General features: G+C 43.9%; 2 protein-coding genes and 1 pseudogene across 2 annotated transcripts; all 3 read left to right on the top strand.

The window, feature by feature from the left end:
* Positions 1 to 1,989: 1,989 nt before the first annotated feature.
* Positions 1,990 to 5,235, top strand: LOC147971744 (Tetratricopeptide repeat (TPR)-like superfamily protein). Its single transcript, XM_087526305.1, has one exon. The coding sequence runs from the start codon at positions 2,209 to 2,211 to the stop codon at positions 4,999 to 5,001; it is 2,793 nt and encodes a 930-aa protein (XP_087382431.1). The 5' UTR covers positions 1,990 to 2,208; the 3' UTR covers positions 5,002 to 5,235.
* A 115-nt stretch (positions 5,236 to 5,350) lies between these two features.
* Positions 5,351 to 10,923, top strand: LOC125530572 (Major facilitator superfamily protein). Its single transcript, XM_048694952.2, is given in 6 exon segments — positions 5,351 to 6,228; positions 7,469 to 7,725; positions 8,070 to 8,168; positions 8,595 to 8,768; positions 10,060 to 10,239; positions 10,241 to 10,923. Coding segments are annotated over 6 exon segments (1,473 nt in total). The 5' UTR covers positions 5,351 to 5,885; the 3' UTR covers positions 10,661 to 10,923.
* Positions 8,921 to 9,017, top strand: LOC125530573 (U6 spliceosomal RNA; annotated as a pseudogene).
* Positions 10,924 to 19,908: the final 8,985 nt, after the last annotated feature.

The following is a 19,908-nucleotide window of genomic DNA, read 5'->3' as shown; positions in this document are numbered from 1 at the left end:
GTGTAACTGATAGATCATGGCAGGACTTCTTGGCGCGCGGCAAAGCGTGCGTATCCCCAGGTATGGATTCAGGGGGGACGAGGGGGGGGGGGGGGGCGAGACCAGGAAAGTATCTAGTGCTCCCAGGCCTAGGGTGCTCCCGGTGCTCCGATGCGAAAAACATTTTTTAAAATGTTCAAAAAATTCTGAAAAAAACGCAGCACATCGACGGAGCATCGATGTCTCTTGTCACAAAATTTCAAATCAAAATTTGAAACATTGCTCGAGATACAAAAATGACAAATTTGACATCAATGTGATAATGGGCCAAAACTAAAGCCCAACTTATGTTATGTACAAAAATTTGTCATTTTTTGTATCTCAAGCAATGTTTAGAATTTTGATTTGAAATTTTGTGACAAGAGACATTGATGTTCGGTCGATGTGCTGCATTTTTTCAGAATTTTTTGAACATTCTAAAATGTTTTTCGGACATTTGGAGCACCGGGAGAGAGCACTAGATATTTTCCCGGGCGAGACCCCCCCCCCCCCCCCCCCTAACGATCGTGTCGCAGGTTAATAGCGATAAGTTAATCGCTAAAATTTTTGGCCCCGCAGTTGTCCGTGGCTTGCTTCGCCCCCCCTGTGCCTCCCATAGCCCAGAGCCCATATGTTTTTGTTTTAGAAACGCCCAGAGCCCATATGTTGTTGAACAAGTGATTGCAGCATAAAGGCCCAAATCCATGGAAAAGAAAAGTAGCCCACCATGAAAGCAAAGGGGGCCAGGCTATGAAGCATTACGTGCACAGTCCAGGTCTATTGTAATCCCTTCGTTTCAACCCTACTGAAAAAACTGCTCCTGCGATCGACCATGCCGCCGGCCGCCGGCTGCCTGCTAGATCTTCATATAATCTCTCCGGCAAGGGGACACAAAAGTGTTGTTGTATCGATCCAACGGCACAATCCGGTCGGCCGGCCATACATGTGAGCTACGAGACGAGGAAAAGAGGTTAGTGTTTTTCTCACCATTAGATCTTGAGTTGGAGGTAGTAGCTCACACGATTTGGTCCCGAATTCCTAATATCACGGCCGCCGCCCGCTAGTTTCCATTAGCCACCGTCAGGAATCATTGTTGTTTATAAACTTGAGAAAATGGTGATTCTGCGATGGCCGCCACAAATTTCCGCTGCCGGCGGTAGATCGTTTCTCTAGCTATAAACATAATATTAATATGGTCTGATACGCTAATCCTTGCATTAGTTAGTAGCATCTCTGCCGTTGTACTCACATGTATTTACTCGATGTTAGATAGAGATCTAATATATTGTTCATCTCTGTTTAGCTGCACTTCTCTCACAAAAAAAAAGAACAGAACATATCTTTACACTGAAAATACGAATTCAACTTGCTAATTTTATGATCATATAGGTAATGGTGGAGCTAAATTTACACCCACAGTTGCAAAACCTGTTTTATTTTCTCATACAAAAATTATGTCCAACTATTGCAAAATATACATTGAGGATTTACGTGAGACTTGATATGCATATTATGTGTGTGATAGTTATCTCTTTCGCCCCCCCCCCCCCCCCCCCCCCCATGTTCAAATCCTGGCTCCGTCCCTGCGTATCTCTCTTGTACTCCCTCCGTTCCTAAATATTTGTCTTTCTAAAGGTTTCAAATGGTGACTACATACGGAACAAAATGAGTGAATCTACACTCTAAAATATGTCTATATACATCCGTATGTGGTGACCATTTGAAATCTCTAGAAAGACAAATATTTAGGAACGGAGGGAGTATATACTACACATCCATATATTGCATGTACTAATTTTTCGAGCCATAAAAATTCATATTTTCAATGTGCCCGAAGGAGGTCAGGATTTTCACCGGAAAAAGTGTAAACCCTATGAATAGACCGCGGGTCAAGCATTTACGTGGGACCCATGCAGCAGTCCAAGAAGCGTTGCAGTCGACACCACTCACCACGTTCGTGCAGGTGCAGCCAGCCGGCAGCAGCCGCATCTCCAGGTCTAACGGTTGCCCCTCCTTCCTGCGTCACCCGCTCTCTATCCGGCCACCCCGCCCAGAACCCACCGCCACGCCGCGCGCCTACCCAGCCCCCACCCCTCCTCCGCTCTACCGCAGTGGAGTGGAGCTCCACTCGGAAGCCCCATGCCCCCACGCTAGCTGATTGCTTTGCTGCCGGCCGGGAACCCAGCTGAGATGGGGCTGGATTTGGTCGGCTTCAGCTCTCGGGTGCTGCCAACCAGCGTCGGGTACGCCGCGGACCGGCGCCACGCCCGTGGCGGAGCCGCCGCATCCCACGGCTTCCTCGCCTGGAGGAGCCATCCGAGGGCAGCTCTGAAGGACGGCGCGGTTTGCTCTTCGGAGGGCGGCGGCGGCGGCGGGGCGGAGTCCACGCTGTGCGTGTCCGCTCCGTCTGAAGATGCCAGCCGCACCGGTGGAGCGGCAGCGGATCTTGACCGGGACATCGCGGACGGCATCACCGCCAGCCAGGCGAGTTCCGCGGGGAGGAGGAAAGGGGGGAGGTCATGGAGGAGGCCGCCGGGCGGAGACAAGCCGGCGAGGGCTCCCAGGCGCGCCCCCGTGAGAAAGGATCCACAGGTTCGCAGAGTTCTAGTGAACGATCCCGATGTGAATGCGATTCTGTCCGGCGTCAGCCGGGAGTCCAGCATCGAGGAGTGCAACTCCGTTCTGATCCGCCTGGAGAAGCACAGCGATGTGAAGGCCCTCGACTTCTTCGTGTGGATGAAGGCCAACGGGAAGCTCGAGGGGAACGCCGACGCCTACCGGCTGGCTCTCCAGGCCATCGCCTGGAAGGAGGACTGGAGGAGGGCCGAGCTGCTGCTCCACGAGATGGTCGCCGTCTCGGGTTGCCGGCTTGACGCCCAGGCGTTCAATGGGCTGATGTATGTCTGTGCCAAGAGGAGGCTTGCTGATTGGGGAACCAAGTGGTTTCATATGATGTTGGAGAGGGAGGTGCAGCCGAATGTGTCCACATTTGGTATGCTCATGGGCCTTTACCAGAAGACTGGGAGCCTCAAGGAGGCCGAATTCGCTTTCGCGAAAATGAGGGAGTGCAATGTCAACTGTGTCAATGCTTACTCGGCTATGATCACTCTGTACACGCGTTCGCGCCTTTTCGATAAGTCTGAGGAGGTTATCATTTTGATGAAAGATGATGGGGTTGCTCCAAACCTGGAGAATTGGTTAGTGCAGCTGAATGCTTACAGTCAGCAGGGCAAAATGGAAGAAGCAGAGTTGGTGTTGCAGTCCATGGAAGATGGTGGTGTTTCCCCAAATGTTGTGGCGTACAATACTGTGATTACAGGGTATGGAAAGGTTTCTGACATGCAGAAGGCGAAGGAAGTGTTCCACAGACTTGAGAGTTCAGGTTTAGCTCCTGATGAAACAACTTATAGATCAATGATAGAAGGTTTTGGCAGAGCAGATAAACACCAAGAGGCAATTTCGTATTACAAGAAGCTCAAGAGTTCCGGTTTTCAACCAAACGCGTCCAATTTTTACACAATGATTAACTTAATAGCAAGACATGATGACAGTGAAAGCGCGGCTGAAATTTTTAGGGACATGAGGGCAGCAGATTGCCAGTGTTCATCTATTGTTACTATTCTTGTCCGGGCATACGCAACAGTCGGGAGGATGCATAAGGTTCTACCAATTCTGCGATCATGCTTCTACAAGAAGGTTTTGTATGATGCTACCTCATGCTCTATTTTAGTAACAGCGTTTGTTCAGAATTCTTTATTAGAAGAAGCTCTTTGTGTATTGCGTGAAAAGAAGTGGAAAGGTTCTGATTTCGAAGACAATCTGTATCATATCTTGATATGTTCCTGCAAAGAGGCTGGCAGTTATGAAGCTGCTGTAAGGATATACAGCCAGATGCCAGAGTCCCGAACTCGTCCAAATCTCCGCATTTGCTGCACTATGATTGATGTTTTCAGCACCATGGAGAGATTTACTCATGCTGAAACTTTGTACCTTGAGCTGAAGGCTTCAGCTTGTGCTCTTGACATGATTGCTTATAGTGTAATTGTGAGGATGTATAATAAAGCTGGGAGACCAGAAGATGCTTGCTCAGTTCTGGAAGATATGGATAAACAAAAGGAAATAGTTCCTGATAAATACCTTTTTCTTGACATGCTTCGGACTTACCAGAAATGCGGCCTGCTCGAGAAGTTGACTGATACATATTATCGGATACTCAAGAGCGAGGTTGAATGCGATGAAGCCATGTATAACTGCATTATTAACTGCTGTGGCCCAGCGATACCAGTCGACGAGCTCTCGAGAATTTTCGACGAAATGATTCAACTAGGACACCTGGCCAGCACTGTCACCCTGAATGTGTTGCTAGATATATATGGAAAAGCTGGGCTTTTCAACAGGGCTGAGAAGGTGTTTAGCATGGCCCGGAAGCAAGGACTGGCAGATACCATATCATACAACACTATCATCGCGGCGTACGCGCAGAGCGGGAATTTCCGCAGCATGAATTACTTCGTCCAAAAGATGCAGGACGCGGGGTTTCCGGTTTCTCTCGAGGCGTACAACTGCATGCTGAATGCTTATGGGAAGTCAGGCCAGCTGGAGGAGTTCTCTGCTGTTCTGCAGAAAATGAGGAGAGCTAGATGTGACTTCGACCACTACACTTACAACATTATGATGAACATATATGGGAGAAAGGGCTGGATCGAAGGCGTCGCCTACGTTCTTTCAGAACTAAAGAGCCGCGGCATTGAGCCAGACCTGTACAGTTACAACACATTGATAAAGGCTTACGGGATAGCGGGAATGCCCGAAGATGCTGTCAAGCTGATGCAGGAGATGAGGATCAAAGGTATCAATGCTGACCGAGTAACGTATACTAACCTCATAGCAGCTCTACAGAGGAATGAGAATTTCCTGGAGGCAGTCAAGTGGTCCCTCTGGATGAAGCAAACCGGAGTTGTAGGCGTCGGAGCTCGCCCATAATGTGCCCTGAGCATTCAGGGTTTGGTTGCACATAATACTGCGAAAACACTTGCCATTGTTCTCTTGTATCGGGTACATACATATATTGATATATAGTGCCATTTGTATAGAGCAGCATAGCTGATTGCCTGATTGTAAATCTGCCATTAGTGCCATGGCAAGGGGTTGAAAAGTTGTGATGATGGATGAAAGAAAGTCAAAAAGAAATCCAATTCGGATGTGTTTGTGCTTCTCCTGTTATTCAGAAAGTCTCATGTGGTTTCTCCCGCCTCTGCCTTTATTTGGGCAGAAATTTGCCTGAATTTTTGCATATTTTGTTTTAGAACAGGGGATCTGCTAGATGAGCAAACATCATTTCCCTAAAAAAATTAAAGGAAATGGGACAGGGAGATTTTTTTTCTCAAACGGGATAGGGTGAAAATTTGGAGCTTTAAGATAGGGGATCTCCTTAGACCCAACAGCTCATGAAGCATCAAGTAGTTCATGAACCAAGCATTCGGAACACATGAGTGTTGTAGACTCTGTTATTTCTACCGGCTGGCAGCAGTTTTGGCCACTAGAGTACTTTTGTAGAAGTAGTTAATCATCCAATCTTTGACCTTGAATTTAATTTTCCAGTTTGGATAGTTACCAGTTACACTTCCCCTGCTCAAGTGCTCAGCTGAGCTGAGCTGAGCTTCACCCAACGCCACCACTTCCTCGGTCCGAGCCTCCAAGATCACGTCTTCACCACTCCCTCGCCATAAAGAAACCCGAATGCCGAGCTCCTCTCCATTACTCAACTCCATCTCCACGTGACGCGAGCGCGCGGCCCCATGCCCGCCCCCTAGCCCGCGCCGCGACCCCCCGTCGAGCTCCTCCGTCAAGGGATCCGGCGAGGACCGATGCTGGAGGAGGAGCGCGGTGCCATGGAGGCAGGCGGCGGCGGGTGGGCGGAGGCGGCGCTGGAGCCGGTGCGGTGGGTGCGGATGCTGTGCCGGGAGCTGGGCGCGACGTTCGTGGCCGGGGTGGTGCTGGTGTACGGCCTCAACCAGGGCTTCGCCGGCTCCTTCTTCCGGGTGGCGTCCGACTACTACTGGAAGGACGTGCAGCGGGTGCAGCCGGCCACCGTGCAGTTCCTCTCCATCTTCTTCCACGTCCCCTGGGTCCTCAAGCCCCTCTGGGGGGTCATGACCGACGTCCTCCCCGTCCAAGGCTACCGCCGCCGCCCCTACTTCGTCTTCTCAGGTCAGCCAAAGCCATGAATGATGAATCCATCCACCTCTCCCAACTCATGGATGAGATCGACATTTGTATTAGCCTGTGTAGATAGACATTGTGACTTGCAGGTGTTGTTTCAGAGAGTATGGGCATAAGAGAACATGTTACTTTTCATATAGATTTGAGGATGCCAGATAGGGCATCTTGGTTTCCATCCTGGTCGCCGGAGCATACAGCATTTCCGTTGTACGAGTAGTGAGCAATGGCATGCTAATTGTGTTCTTGGTGGAGGGTCTTTTGAACACTGCTGTCGTCCTAACTGAAAACAAGTGCACGCCGACCACGTTTGAGGTCGAGAGCGGTTGGGCAGCTTATATGACAGAATTGTGGACGAAATTGTGTTAGCTCAACTGCATTTTTCTTACTATTGCTGGCTTGATCTGAGTTAGTGGGTGCATGTTTTGGACCAAGCTGTTGATTTGCCCGCACTGTGGGGGCATAGACTAGACTGTTTGGTATATATCGCTGTCAGCATCTTAGTTAATTCATTGTGGCGGCATGGCTGTACATGGATTGCATTGTTTGTAGGCATATGCAAGTGTCTACAACTTGGGACACCTTGCAACTATTCATCTGTGCAATTTATCACATTTGATTATATTTATTATCCACTCGAAAGGATCGGTTATACTACAACAGCCGATGATGCGGGTTAAAATGTCTGAGGACAAAACAACACAGGCTAGAAATTGTTACAGAAAATAGAAAAACTAGCACTAAATTTAGTGGTCCCTTGTTAAGTATCAACAAGAACCAATGGAAATATGCAACACATTATCTTTTTATACTAGATAAGAAAGTGTTGTAAACCATATGCTGAGAGATATGAGGAGCTCATGTAAGGCACTTCCTCGCCAGAGATATTCGCGGTGTACTATGAAACTGTTAGTCTGACTGACTCTGACACAAGTCGAATAACCCGAAGTTGAATAGCTGTTATGATAATAAACTGGCAGAACTGATGATTTCTGACTTTTCCACCAACTAATCTACATGCTTGATTAGATGTGCCGCATCTGTTATTGTTTCAAATTGCATAGAAGTATCGTAAGTCCTAACATTTCAATGCTCTTACAAGGGGTTGCTGTCCAGTAACCTCTGTTGTGTCCTTTACTTACAAGTGCTTATAAGCGTTCATCATTGATATTTGCCACAAGCCCACAATTATAGACGTGATTGAAAAATACGCTCTTTTTTGTGGTTGTAGGAATGCTTGGAATGTTTTCAACTGCCATTCTTGCCGGTGTCGGACTATCAGTGACTTCTGCAGTAGTTTGCTTCGTGGGAATCTCCACAGCAGTTGCCATTGCTGATGTTACAATAGATGCATGCATCGCAAAGAACAGTATTGACAAGCCAGCATTGGCCCCAGACATGCAGAGCCTTTGTGCATTCTCGTCGTCGCTAGGTGCACTTATTGGGTATGCTACAAGTGGCATGTTTGTCCACCATCTAGGGGCACAGGTAAACTACGGTCCAAATTCTTGAAGCTTATTTAATTGTTAGTTTCATTTTTTTCGGTAATGCTATCTGGCTGACGTTCCCTGGGAAGGGGATGGCAAACGAACGCTGTTTGCTGGCAGTTTTAGTTGTGACGCAAGATCAAACGATGGCAGTGTTTGCTTTCCTTCTTCCCAGAAACTGCCATGCTGTTCTGAAGAAACTGCTAACCCCCACACAACTAAAACTGCCATCTAACGTTCGCAAATACCACCCCCTCCCAGCAACGTTCGCCAGGTAAGAGGGTCCCATTTTTTATGCTGCTTGACTGAGAAACTAAATTTTGCATGCATTCTGATTTAATGTAGGGTGCATTAGGTGTGATGGCTTTACCTCCTACTATGTTGGTTTTCCTAGGATTTTACATATATGAGCTGAAAGTGTATCAGCATAACATGAAAGAGAAGGTACGTTGATCAGCAATCTTATTCCACCTACTGCTTCTTTTGCTCCAAACTCATTAAATTTGTTTCTTGATGTCTGTATGTGAGTGAACAGGATAGTCTATCATTCTATCTAACATCATCGCATGTTAACTAGCTTGGCCAAGCTGGGTGCATTTATAGTTTTATACATTATTCTCCTGGAATTGTACCATATTAGCAAATTAAGTTAATATGAATCTGATGTTTAAGTGACTGGAAATCTTCAGGTATCTTGTTTGAAGAAAATTATACCTTTCTCAGATGAATTAAACTGAACCTAGACAGTAAACTGAGGAAAGTGTACTTGTAAACTTTTATAAGATCGTTAGAAAATAAGAATCTAACGATGGAAGGAACTGCACAACCTCCAAATTTTTCGCTTCTTACTGAAATGCTAATCAAATGCAGGTTTTGAACAAGGTTACTGTGGCAGTTAAAGGGATGGTTCAGACAATAAAGTATCCAGTAGTGTGGAAACCATCTCTTTACATGTTCCTTTCGCTGGCCCTCAGTATCAGCACTCATGAGGGGCAGTTCTACTGGTACACTAACAAGGAACCGCCTAATCCTGGATTTTCACAGGTAGAGCTTTTGTTTATGACCTGCTTAATGCTATTGCTTACTGCTAGGCTTGTTACACAAAACAAAGGAAGTCTTGATAAAATATTATCTGCACCTTAGTGGCTTGGCCCACCGGATCGCCACTCTGCATGAGCCATATATACATACTGCAGGTCCCTTTGGGGACATCAAATAAAATTTGAACAATACAGAGAAGATTAGCATGCCCCTGCGCAAAGTTATAAATTCTGTATAATGTTTCAGATAATTAACTTTGCAATCAATATTAGATAAAAAATTTCTTCAGTGCATGCATGTTTGTAGCTCCTGCAGTCTAAAATTCCTTCTTAACTTTCTTCAGAATATGGTTACCTAAAAGTCAGTCTGTCAATATTTTCCAAAATTTTAGGTTGATGGAGGAAGTAGCTTAGTCATACATTATCTGAGAAGTTATCTTACTCATCTAGGTAAAGCGGGTGCGTATTGACTTTTGGAAAATTAATGAAATACCAATGGGATTTGATTTGTCTTTTGTCACACTGGTGTTGATTGGATCACAACACAATATGGCCCTGGAATTTAAAATATTTCCGCCCCAATAATATTTTTACAAAAAATATAACATGCAACTATAAATTCCTTGCTTAGCATCTTCCATCTCATGAGGCTTTTTTTTCCAATGAATGAATTTAAAATCACTTCTTATCTTTTATCACCATTTTTTTAAGATAAATATCGCCACTGTTTTCTATCCAAAGGATATAAATAAAACACTAGAAGTGCCTGAGCGGCAAAACTACGAAAAGGTTGAAAGAAAATAGAGAAGACTGAGATCTTGCGCGTCAATCACTCTCAGACAACTGAATATAACACAATCAAGATCTATCAGAAAGGCGAGCTAGATAAAAAGGTGCCTACTTTCAAATCTTGGAATCTAGGATGCAGCCATGCATTTCCTGATCCCACAATCTTGCTTGTTCCACAATGATGTCCCCAATGTCCCAAAAAGATTCCTTACTAAGATAAAGTGCATCATTCCAACAACCAAAAATATCTTTCAGCTCTTAAACGGTAGCGCATAGTCTCCATGTTCGAGCATTGCCTCTAATAATGTAGTGTAGTAAACTTTACGGGGCATGCATGTTTGGAACGCTGGAGTTTCAGAGTAAGCAGTTGAATTACAGAAACCAGTCGTTCCAAACTGGGCTAAAGGTTTGTGATTTAACACAACTGAAAAAAATGACGGCACATTGAGTTTTAGAGTGAACTGTCGAGAGTGTTGATCAGCTGGCCTTCATCTCCATGCATGCAGGAATTTGTGGGGATGGTGCACGCCGTCGGCGCGGTGGCGTCCATGGTGGGCGTCCTGATCTACCACAAGAACCTCAAGGACTACCCGTTCCGGAGCATCCTCTTCTTCGCCCAGCTCCTGCACGGCGCCTCCGGCCTCCTCGACCTCACCTTCGTGCTCCGGTGGAACCTCGCGCTCGGCCGTCCCGGACGCGGCCTTCGTCACCCTGGAGGAGTGCGTCTCCCGGGTCGTAGGCCGCGTCCGGCTGATGCCGATGATGGTGCTGAGCACCAAGCTCTGCCCGCCGGGCGCCGAGGGCACCTTCTTCGCGCTGCTCATGTGCATTGACAGCCTCGGCATGCTGGTGGCCAAGACCGGCGGCGCCTTCGTGCTCCGGGCCCTGCACGTGACGAGGACCGATTTCAGCAACCTCTGGCTCGCCGTCCTGCTGAGGCTGTCCGCGCTGGGCGCCATCTTCCTGGTGCCCACCGCCGACCAGACCGACGTGCTGCTCCCGCAGGACCTCCTCAGCTCCGGCTCCCCGGTGGCTGCCGCCGGCGACGAGGAGGAGAGGTTGTTGCAGCTCGGGAAGCTCACTTCTCGCACTGACGACGATGTATGATCCACACAGGTACTGTGTTGCGCGACACACACGCACAAAGAAAGAAAGAAAGAAAGAAAGGAAAGGGAGGGAAATAGAAGTACTCTCTCCAATTCAAATTAATTGACGCAGTACAATTTTAGGAAGTACTCCCTCCGTTTCAAAATAGATGACCCAATTTTATACTAATACTTATCCACTACAAAGAAAACAGTAGATTGGCTTTGATAGATGGCGCAATGCAGCTCCGATACCACTGCACAAAGTATTATGTTTCTTCTCAACATGGAATATTTTTTCGTGAAATATCAGTGCTCCAAAAATGCTAGTTTCAAAAACATTTTGGAGTACTGATATTTTTTTGCCACGATTTCCACGAATGTCATTTCATGCTTAAATTTTGTAGGCATACGGAACATTTGCCAAAGTTTACTAAAAAAATTAGAATTTGTTTACTTTTTTTATTTTACTGTTCACAAAGATGCATTTGAGTTCGGGATCAGAATAGAACTTTCAACAATACATGATGAAATACAAAGGAATACAATATTATCTTTGGGCGTCCATCCACTCATAGGTAGAAGTTAACATCATAACCTAATTCGTAATCCTTACTTGTCCTATATAAATCCTGCAAAATGATACATTGTAGTCATAAGGGTCAATACATCAAGGACGTGTTTGGTTGCTGCATCGATTTTGGCTGCATTGCATGTGTTTCTCATATGGGCCTAGCGGGCTCACATATAGGTTAGCTGCATGAGGGGACTAAATTTGGCCCGCTGTTTGGTTGGCCGCATTGCATTAGGCGCATAGATGACATGTTGCTTGGTTGCAACCTGCATAAGGTGATGTCACCATTTCTCACTAGTGGCGACCTTACCACACACGATCTGAACAGTTTCACTTCTAGCTACTGTAACATCCCAAAATTTGAAATTTTGGAATGTTATGTTAAATAAATAATTATGATTGTTTGTTTGTTTGTTGTGTGATTGATTGTGTGAAATTGAGTGGAAATTAAAACTTTTGAAAGTTGGATGAGAGGGAATAAAAGGACTTCCTCAAAACTTTCATCTTGCATTTTTTATCTCCATGAATTCAAATTCATCTCATCACAAAACCCTAGAGTGAAGATAATATGACTTTTTCCATTTAAAGAAATGAAAAGGGGTTTGAAAATGATTTGAATTCCATTTGAAATATTTCAAATTTAGAAAGTTTAAGAAACTCAATGAGTTCATAAAATGACTTCTTCAAATTTGAAGAAAGAGAGTTGTAAGTTTCAAAGAAATAATTTGGGAGTCACTTTGAAGTTATTTGAAACTCATTTTTCCTATTTGAAGTTGTTTGAATTTTCAAGTTTCAAATCCTCTGAAAACTATTCAAAATGAGAGAAGAAATATGACACTTCAAAATTCAGAGGGCATTCGAAATGTAACTTGGCCAAGGGAAAATAGAAAAAAAGAAATTGGTTTGAAATTCAAATTTCAAATCCAATTGGGAGTTATTTGGGTTTATATTCAAATTATTTGTCTCCTAAAAATAAATAAATGGAAACAAGGGTAAAATGATTCCCTTCAATAGAAAATTAGGAGAAAATAAATTTGAAATCATTTTGCTATTCAAAAAATGATTTTTATTGATTTTAAATGCAACAGTAGCACGGTTTGACTTTTATGAATTTTTATGGAATTTATTTGAACTTGAAAATAGTTCATCTTATTCTTGGTATTTTTATAAACATTTTGGAATATAATATGCCTATGTATTTTTTCCTCTGTTGCAGATTTTCTTTCTATTAGAAAAACACACCGCATCGCCTGGACCATTATTCAATATAGTATACATTTCATCACCATAATCATCATATATAGGAACTTTGTAGTCACAATCAATTGCAACCTCCTCCAAAATAGTGGATTCATCATTAAATAAAGTCACGACCTCTCCAAATCTACTTTCATCAATATAATCATCATAAATAAGAGGCATGCAATCATCATAATAAATTTTCTCATCAAAACTTGGGGGACTAAAAATATCATATTCATCAAATATAGCATCCCCAAGCTTATGGCTTTGCATATCATTAGCATCATGGATATTCAAAGAATTCATACTAACAACATTGCAATCATACTCATCATTCAAATATTTTGTGCCAAACATTTTATTGACTTCTTCTTCTAACAATTGAGCAAACTTTTTGATCCATCATTTTCAAGAAAGATATTATAAAGATGATCAATAATATGATGTAACCTAAATTTCATTTTTATGTAGTTTTCTTTTATAAACCAAACTAGTGATAAAACAAGAAACTAAAAGATTCAATTGCAAGATTTAAAGATATACCTTCAAGCACTCACCTCCCCGGCAACGGCGCCAGAAAAGAGCTTGATGTCTACTACGCAACTTTATTCTTGTAGACACGTGTTAGGCCTCCAAGCGCAGAGTTTTGTAGGACATCAGCAATTTTCCCTCAAGTGGATAACCTAAGCTTTATCAATCCGTGAGAGGTGTAGAATGAAGATGGTCTCTCTCAAACGACCCTGCAACCAAATACAAGCAATCTCTTGTGTCCCCAACACTACAAAAAAATACACTTCCGTGATGATACGTGTTTGTCACAGTGGGTCGCTTTTTTTGTCATGCATGTACATCCATGACAAATTTATGACAGAATCAAGATAGTCATACATGTGCTGTCGTAGAAGTGTTCCATGACATTACCAAAATTATCATCATGGAAGTGTCCACTTCCATAACGATAAATCGCGCGTCACAGAAGTGTTTTCGTCAAGGGTGACCGACACGTGGCATCCACCGTAACGGAACGCCGTTAAGTTATCGGGTCGAGTTTTGGATCCGATAACCCGTTAACAGCCCCGACCAATGGAGATTTTCCACGTGTAAAATCATCATTGACTGGAGGAAACACGTGTCGGCTCCTCGTTAGGACAGATGTCAACCACTCATTGGACGGAAGGCGCCTATGATACGTCGACACGTGGAACGGCCCAACAGAGGTCCATTCCTGTGAAAGGGCCGGCCCGTTTGACTTGGTCAAAAGCTGGCGGGCCGGCCCATGGAAAGCCTGTTAATGGCCTGTTCGAATATAGCCCATTTATAGCCCGCTAACCCAAGGCCTGTTACGCCCTATCCGAATTAGGCCCAGTAGCGTCATGTGGACCATCCAATATGATTCCAGCCCGTTTTCACTTCTGGCCCATGTATGGCCCATGATGTCTTTCGGCCCATATGAGGCCCTATGTAACTCTTGGCCTACTAACGGCCCGTGGTGAAACTAGCCCGTAATGAACAGTGTATCACTTTACACCCATTAACAGCCCGTGGTGAAACTGGCCCGTAATGAACAGTGTATCACTTTATACCCATTAACGACCCGTTATTCCGTTGGGCCGTTTCCAGCCCATGTTATCTTTCGGCCTTCTCAGAGCCCATTTATTCTTGGGCTCATTTCCAGCATTCGTTTACTTACGACCCGTTACTGTCATTTTCTGCTTGTGGGCCAAATTCAGCCCGTGGTTACAGTCGGCCCGTTTGTGGTCCGTTAATACGTTGGGCCGATTTGATAGTGTCATCAAATACGGCCTATCAACGATGGCCCGTTATGGTCGGCCCATGAACGGGCGATTCCAACTCTAGCCCGTTTACGGCCATAATGCGGTCTGTTTGGCCCATGTTTGGCCAATTGATTATACGGCCCGTATAAGGCCCATTGATAATACGGCCCGCAAAAAGGCCATTGTTTCTATGGCCCGTAGAAGGCTCATTGTTTCTACGGCCCGTAGAAGGCCCACTATTTCTACGACCAGTAGGAGGCCTAGTGTCACTACAGTAAATATTAGCCCATGGTTATTGTGGCCTAGTTTTAAAAAATAGATTATTGCAGCCACTAGCTAACCGCGGAAAAAGAACTGCAATGACTACAAGCAAACAAATAAACAGGACAACAAGGAAATAAATAAGCAAGCAATTAACTCTAGGCTATCACGACTATTACATATATTACATCCACTAGGCATCAAAGTTCGCCACCAGTGCAAATATAGGGAACAAAGCAGCATATCATATACACTGGTTGTCAAAGTTGGCGACCAGCGCAAATAAACGCCGCAGCAAAACAAATCCAGAACTGAAACCACTTCAGAAGATTTCAAGAAACAATATCCTGGGTACCCATAATGCTGGCAAGATGCTTAGCAAGCTTATTAACTTTCTCTTGTTTGGCGCTTAAATCCTCCAGCGCTTGCTGTTGCACCAGAAAATATGCATCTGAATTCTGCAGGGACTTCCTCAGTCCTTCAGCTTCCTGTCGCAGCACATCTGATCGATGTCTTTCAACTTGAAGTTGAGACTCAAGAAGATGAATTGATTCAGGCAGCGAGTTCGAAGAGTTTGTGCCAGCAGTAGTGGCCAGTAACTCGAACACTATATCAAGACAGGACTTTTGGGTTCCCTCACTGTCGTCAAGATAGTTTTTATCAGCTTTCTTGGAGATCAACAGGGATGTCTCACTATCTTGAACATTATCTGCATTACTTCCTTTACCATTGGATAACGCGGTACTGTTCTCCAATATTTTGTCCGCATTCTAAAAGAGAAACAAGCAGACACATCACATGTTTACCATGTTGTATATGAAACTCATTTTGGTAAATGAGTTCAGTAGTAAAGTGAACCCTCATACTCCTCTCCGCCTGGGCATCCACTGCCGCGTCTTCACCGGCTCCACGTCGTCCCCTTCCTAGGCCTCGCCGTCGTCCACCGCCCTGGTGCTCTCGGCGCGGCGTGGTCAATGTGGAAGGAACGACTTCCATCGGACATGGACTGTACGTGGAGAGGCTGACAGCTGGGTCCATGGCGGCAGCAAGGAAGTGCCTCCTTATTATACGGAAAATAATGATTCCTCCCCCTGACAGCAGGGACCCACCGGACGGGCCACCAGTATTTTGCGAAAAAATCGTTTCCCCCTGACTGCTGGGACCCACCGGACGGGCCACCGTATTTTGCGGAAAAAACGTTCCCCCCGCTGTCAGCTCGGACCCACCAGAAGTTCCTCCTTATTACGCACAAAATAATGAATACTCCCCGGCTAGCTGGGACCCACCTTGCTGGAAGGATGACTTGTGGGCCTACTATGTTGACGGGGATGAAGGGCTTTGTCAACTTAGTCAATATGAACGATTCTAGCTCCAGTAATCGTACGATGTCCATCCAACGATCGTAGTGCTTCTTCAACCTCTGGCCTTCTTACTCCAGCCGCCCAAAGCAGCGTCGGTCGTGCCGCATGCTCCTGCCTCCCGTGGCCGGCTGTGCTGCCGCATAGGCCTCACCGCCCCCTACTATTCCCATCGCTGGCCAGGCCCTGCGGCGACGGCAGCCTCACACCGCAGCCGAACCAGTGAACCCTCGTAGTCCTCTCCGCGCGGGCTTCTGCTGCTGCATTGTCCCCTTCCTAGGCCTCGCCGTTGTCCACCGCCGTGGTGCTCTCCGCGCGGCGTGGTCAACGTGGTCAAGGAACGACTTCCATCGGAAGAGTACTGTATGTGGAGAGGCTGGCAGCTGGGTCCACGGCCACAACCCAGTTTTTTGTGATTTGCCGAGTAAGTCGCTTTGTCAGGCCTGTTGGGCTGTAAATCTTTCAAGACGAGGAGAGTTTTCATTCGGCTGGCCGAGAAAATGGCCCATCAGTAATGAGAAATGGGTTGTACATTTTTAAAACACATCAAACCGGCAATTAGTTTCAAATATCTTTTTTTCATTTCAAGATTTTAAATTACATTAATTTTTATGCGTGGAGAATTTGTTGGATTTTATATTGATATACATTTATTTTTAAAATCAGTTTGAATGTGAGTCAAAATTTCGGGATTAAAAACAGTTCGGACCGCACCGAAATATGCAAAATTTCGTATAATTTTTTAACCGTTGCCACAATATGGGTTGTAATGCTAACAAAAAGAATATGGGCTCCAAAAACCCTTAAGAATTAGCAAATGGCCTGTAAATTATTAGAAATAATGGTAGATGGGTTGTATGCTGTTTTCCACAGATTTGAGGCTTTCCTAAAAAAAGGTTGACACATAAGCACTGACTGTTGGATGTCCATCCAACGGCCGTCGTGCTTCCTCAATCTCTGCTCTTCCTGCTCCAGCCGCTCAAACAAGCACCGGCGGGACTGCCTGCTCCCTCCTCCTCGCGGTCGGCTGTGCTGCCGCGCAGGCCTCACCGCCCGACCGTACTCCCATCGCTGGCCTAACCATCCCTCTACTCACCCACACCTGCTGTTATTCTCCAGCGACGGCAGACGAACCAGTAAACCCTCGTACAGTCGTACTCCCCTCCGCGTGGGAAACAACTGCCGCGTTGTAACATCCCAAAATTTTAAATTTTGGAATGTTATAATAAATAGATAGATTTGATTGATTGTTTGATTGACTGTCTGAAAGTGAGTGAATTCAAAACTTTTTGAAAGTTAAATGAGAAGGAATAAAAGGACTTTCCCAAACTTTCATATTTGCTTTCTGATCTCCATGAATTTAAATTATTTTCAAATACAAAACCCTTGAGCGAAGATGATATGACTTCTTCCATTTAAATTAAATGAAAGGGTATTTGAAAATAATTGAATTTCATTTAGAAATATTTCAATTCATAAACTTCATGCAGCTCAATGATTTTCATGAGAGAAGATAAAATGACTTCTTCAAATTATATGAAATATGAGTTGGGAGTTTCAAAGAATTAAATTCAAAGTTCTTTTAAATTTATTTTCAATTTGTAGTTATTTGAGTTTTATTTAAATTATTTTTCTCCAAAATAAAAATACATGGAAAATAGGTAACATGATTCCCTACAACAGAAAATTGGAGAAAAATTAATTTGAAATCATTTTGGTATTTTTAAAATAATTTTTGTTGGATTTTATTAGACCAGTAGCACTCTTTGAATTATCTGAATTTGTGTGAATTTTATTTAATTCTAGAAAAATGTTCATATCGTAGAAAATCTTTTACTGAAAATTATGATATATAATATGCCTATATAAAATTTTATTTTTATTTTCGTTTTTCAGTTTATCGCTTTCTGTTAAAAAGACAAATAACAAATCTACGCGCGCCTGAAACTAAATGTCGCTCACGTGCGCATCATAGTACTAGCGGGCGCTCTATCTTTTTCTTCTTTATCCTATATGGGCCAGGCCCAGCCAGCCTTTTCATTTTTTTTCTCTTAGGCCGATTTTGTTTTTTGTTTTAAAAATAAAACCGCAGCCGCAGCGTGCGCGTGCGGCCGGCCGAAGGCCTTTAGGCCTCTCTTTTCATCTGTGTTTTGTATATTTTCGTCTATGTTTAATCCTACATTGCCTAGCCTTTGACCCCTAAACCTCTTTTCCACCAATAAATATAGACCTATAGAGCCTCCAAAAATCATTCGATTCGGATTAAATCAATATTTTGGTTTGACTAGATTTATTTAAGAAATCTCTCCGGCGCGACTTTTGGAAATTGTCTCTTCTCTCCAAAGTTGTCTTTTCTCTACTTTATAAAAGTATCTCTCTTTGTTTTTTTTCTTTTTTTCTTCTTATATTTCCATGGTTTATTATTTTTAGACTAATACGATAGAATAATTAGATTATCAATTAGGCTGCGTATTTATACATTAGACCCTAGCCCGTATCTATTTTTTTTCTTTCGTAAAACAGTTTGGCCCTAATTTTTCAAATAGCCATAACTTTTTACTCGTTTGTTCAAATCCAATGAAACCAACGCTCACTTCTTCGTTATGATCCTTTCTATCCAGTAATCCAACCCAAACATGTTTTTGAAATTTTGAAATTTCGAATTTAGATCAGATTTAAATTCAAACTTCGTTTGATCATAACTTGAGTTTCGTAACTCCGTTTGAGTTGATTCTTTTTGCAAAACGAAGCTCTTGACCTAAACTTTCTGATAAGGCCAAATTCATATAATTTTGGTACTGTTAGAACTTGTTTTATGTTGCAAGAGTTATTTGCTTGGTTTTGATGTTTTCCGAATTGTCTTCTTCGATCTTTCTGATTTTTTGAGTGATTGCTTATGTGTGGTTACTGTTGCTTGATTACGATAGATTGACCGGAGTGTGACGAGTAGATCTATCAAGAGTTTTGAGTGCGAATCATCTTCATCAACATTGCAGGCAAGTTCACACTTTGATCATATCCCCTTTCATACCTAGTTTTTATGCATTAGTTTCACCCTCAAACATTGTATGAGTAGGATTGATAACATGTGGGTATTGGGAAGTAGTTGATGAGGTAGGAACCTATTGCCCTGCATTCAAACCTTGAGAGTTATTATTACGTTATGCTTACATTGCCATGCTATGCTCGTAGACGTGGATTGGGTTTGAGAGTATTTCATGACAGATGTGAGATTGTTAATTAATGGTTCAACTTAAGGTGGCAACTTTAATACACATATGGGTGGATTGCTAGGGGCACCCTGGGGATATACCAGTGGACTTGCCCGGACACCTAGGGAAATACCAGTGTTGTCCTAGGAGATCCCGGGGATATATCGTGTGATCATCCTACGGTCCGCCACCCAGACTCAAAGGGATCATAAGATTATTCATGCTAGAAACTTCCATGTGCAGCCACAAGCTATTATGGGCTCTAGCATAGTTGATTAAGTCGTGTGAACTCTTACAGTGGTAGACTAGTAGATGTAGGGGTTGTAGGTGGAACGGTCTACCCATCGTAAGGTGCAAACGCTTCTGAAAGACTATGTCTCGGTCATCCGTTTCTCAAACACCTTGTAGTGCGAGAAATCCAACGGAGGAGATCGGGTCTTGTGGGGAAAAGTGCGCAAACCTCTGCAGAGTGTACAAACTAATCATGATTAGCCGTGTCCCCGGTTATGGACATCTTGAGTCTCTGGTACTTGAATTATCCTGTTGATCTCATCACGTTACTTTAAATTAAGTTTGTTGGGTTTAATGATGTTATTTAATTGGGATTGAGAATGCTGTCAACCATTCTCAATGTTCAACAACCACCATGATAGTTAAATAAAATTTATTACTTTGTAGTAGGGAAAAATTGGCTTTTCGCAAAAACTATAACCATAGAGCTTTTCCACCAGCCAAATATGCATGTAGTGATAGCCTTTGTTCATCATTCTCTATGGTGTGAATTTGCCAATACATTCAATGTACTGACCCTTTGTGGCTGCAACGTCTCATGTTGCAGGATTTCTTAC

The sequence above is a fragment of the Triticum urartu genome, chromosome 5A, assembly GCF_056163025.1.
Source record: "Triticum urartu cultivar PI428250 chromosome 5A, HENAU_Tu73, whole genome shotgun sequence".
NCBI classification, from domain to species: domain Eukaryota; kingdom Viridiplantae; phylum Streptophyta; class Magnoliopsida; order Poales; family Poaceae; genus Triticum; species Triticum urartu.
This window is presented reverse-complemented; position numbering and strand designations above follow the sequence as displayed.

Coding starts and splice junctions, on each gene's coding strand:
- LOC147971744 (XM_087526305.1), top strand. CDS start 2,209: ATGGGGCTGGATTTGGTCGGCTTCAGCTCTCGGGTGCTGCCAACCAGC.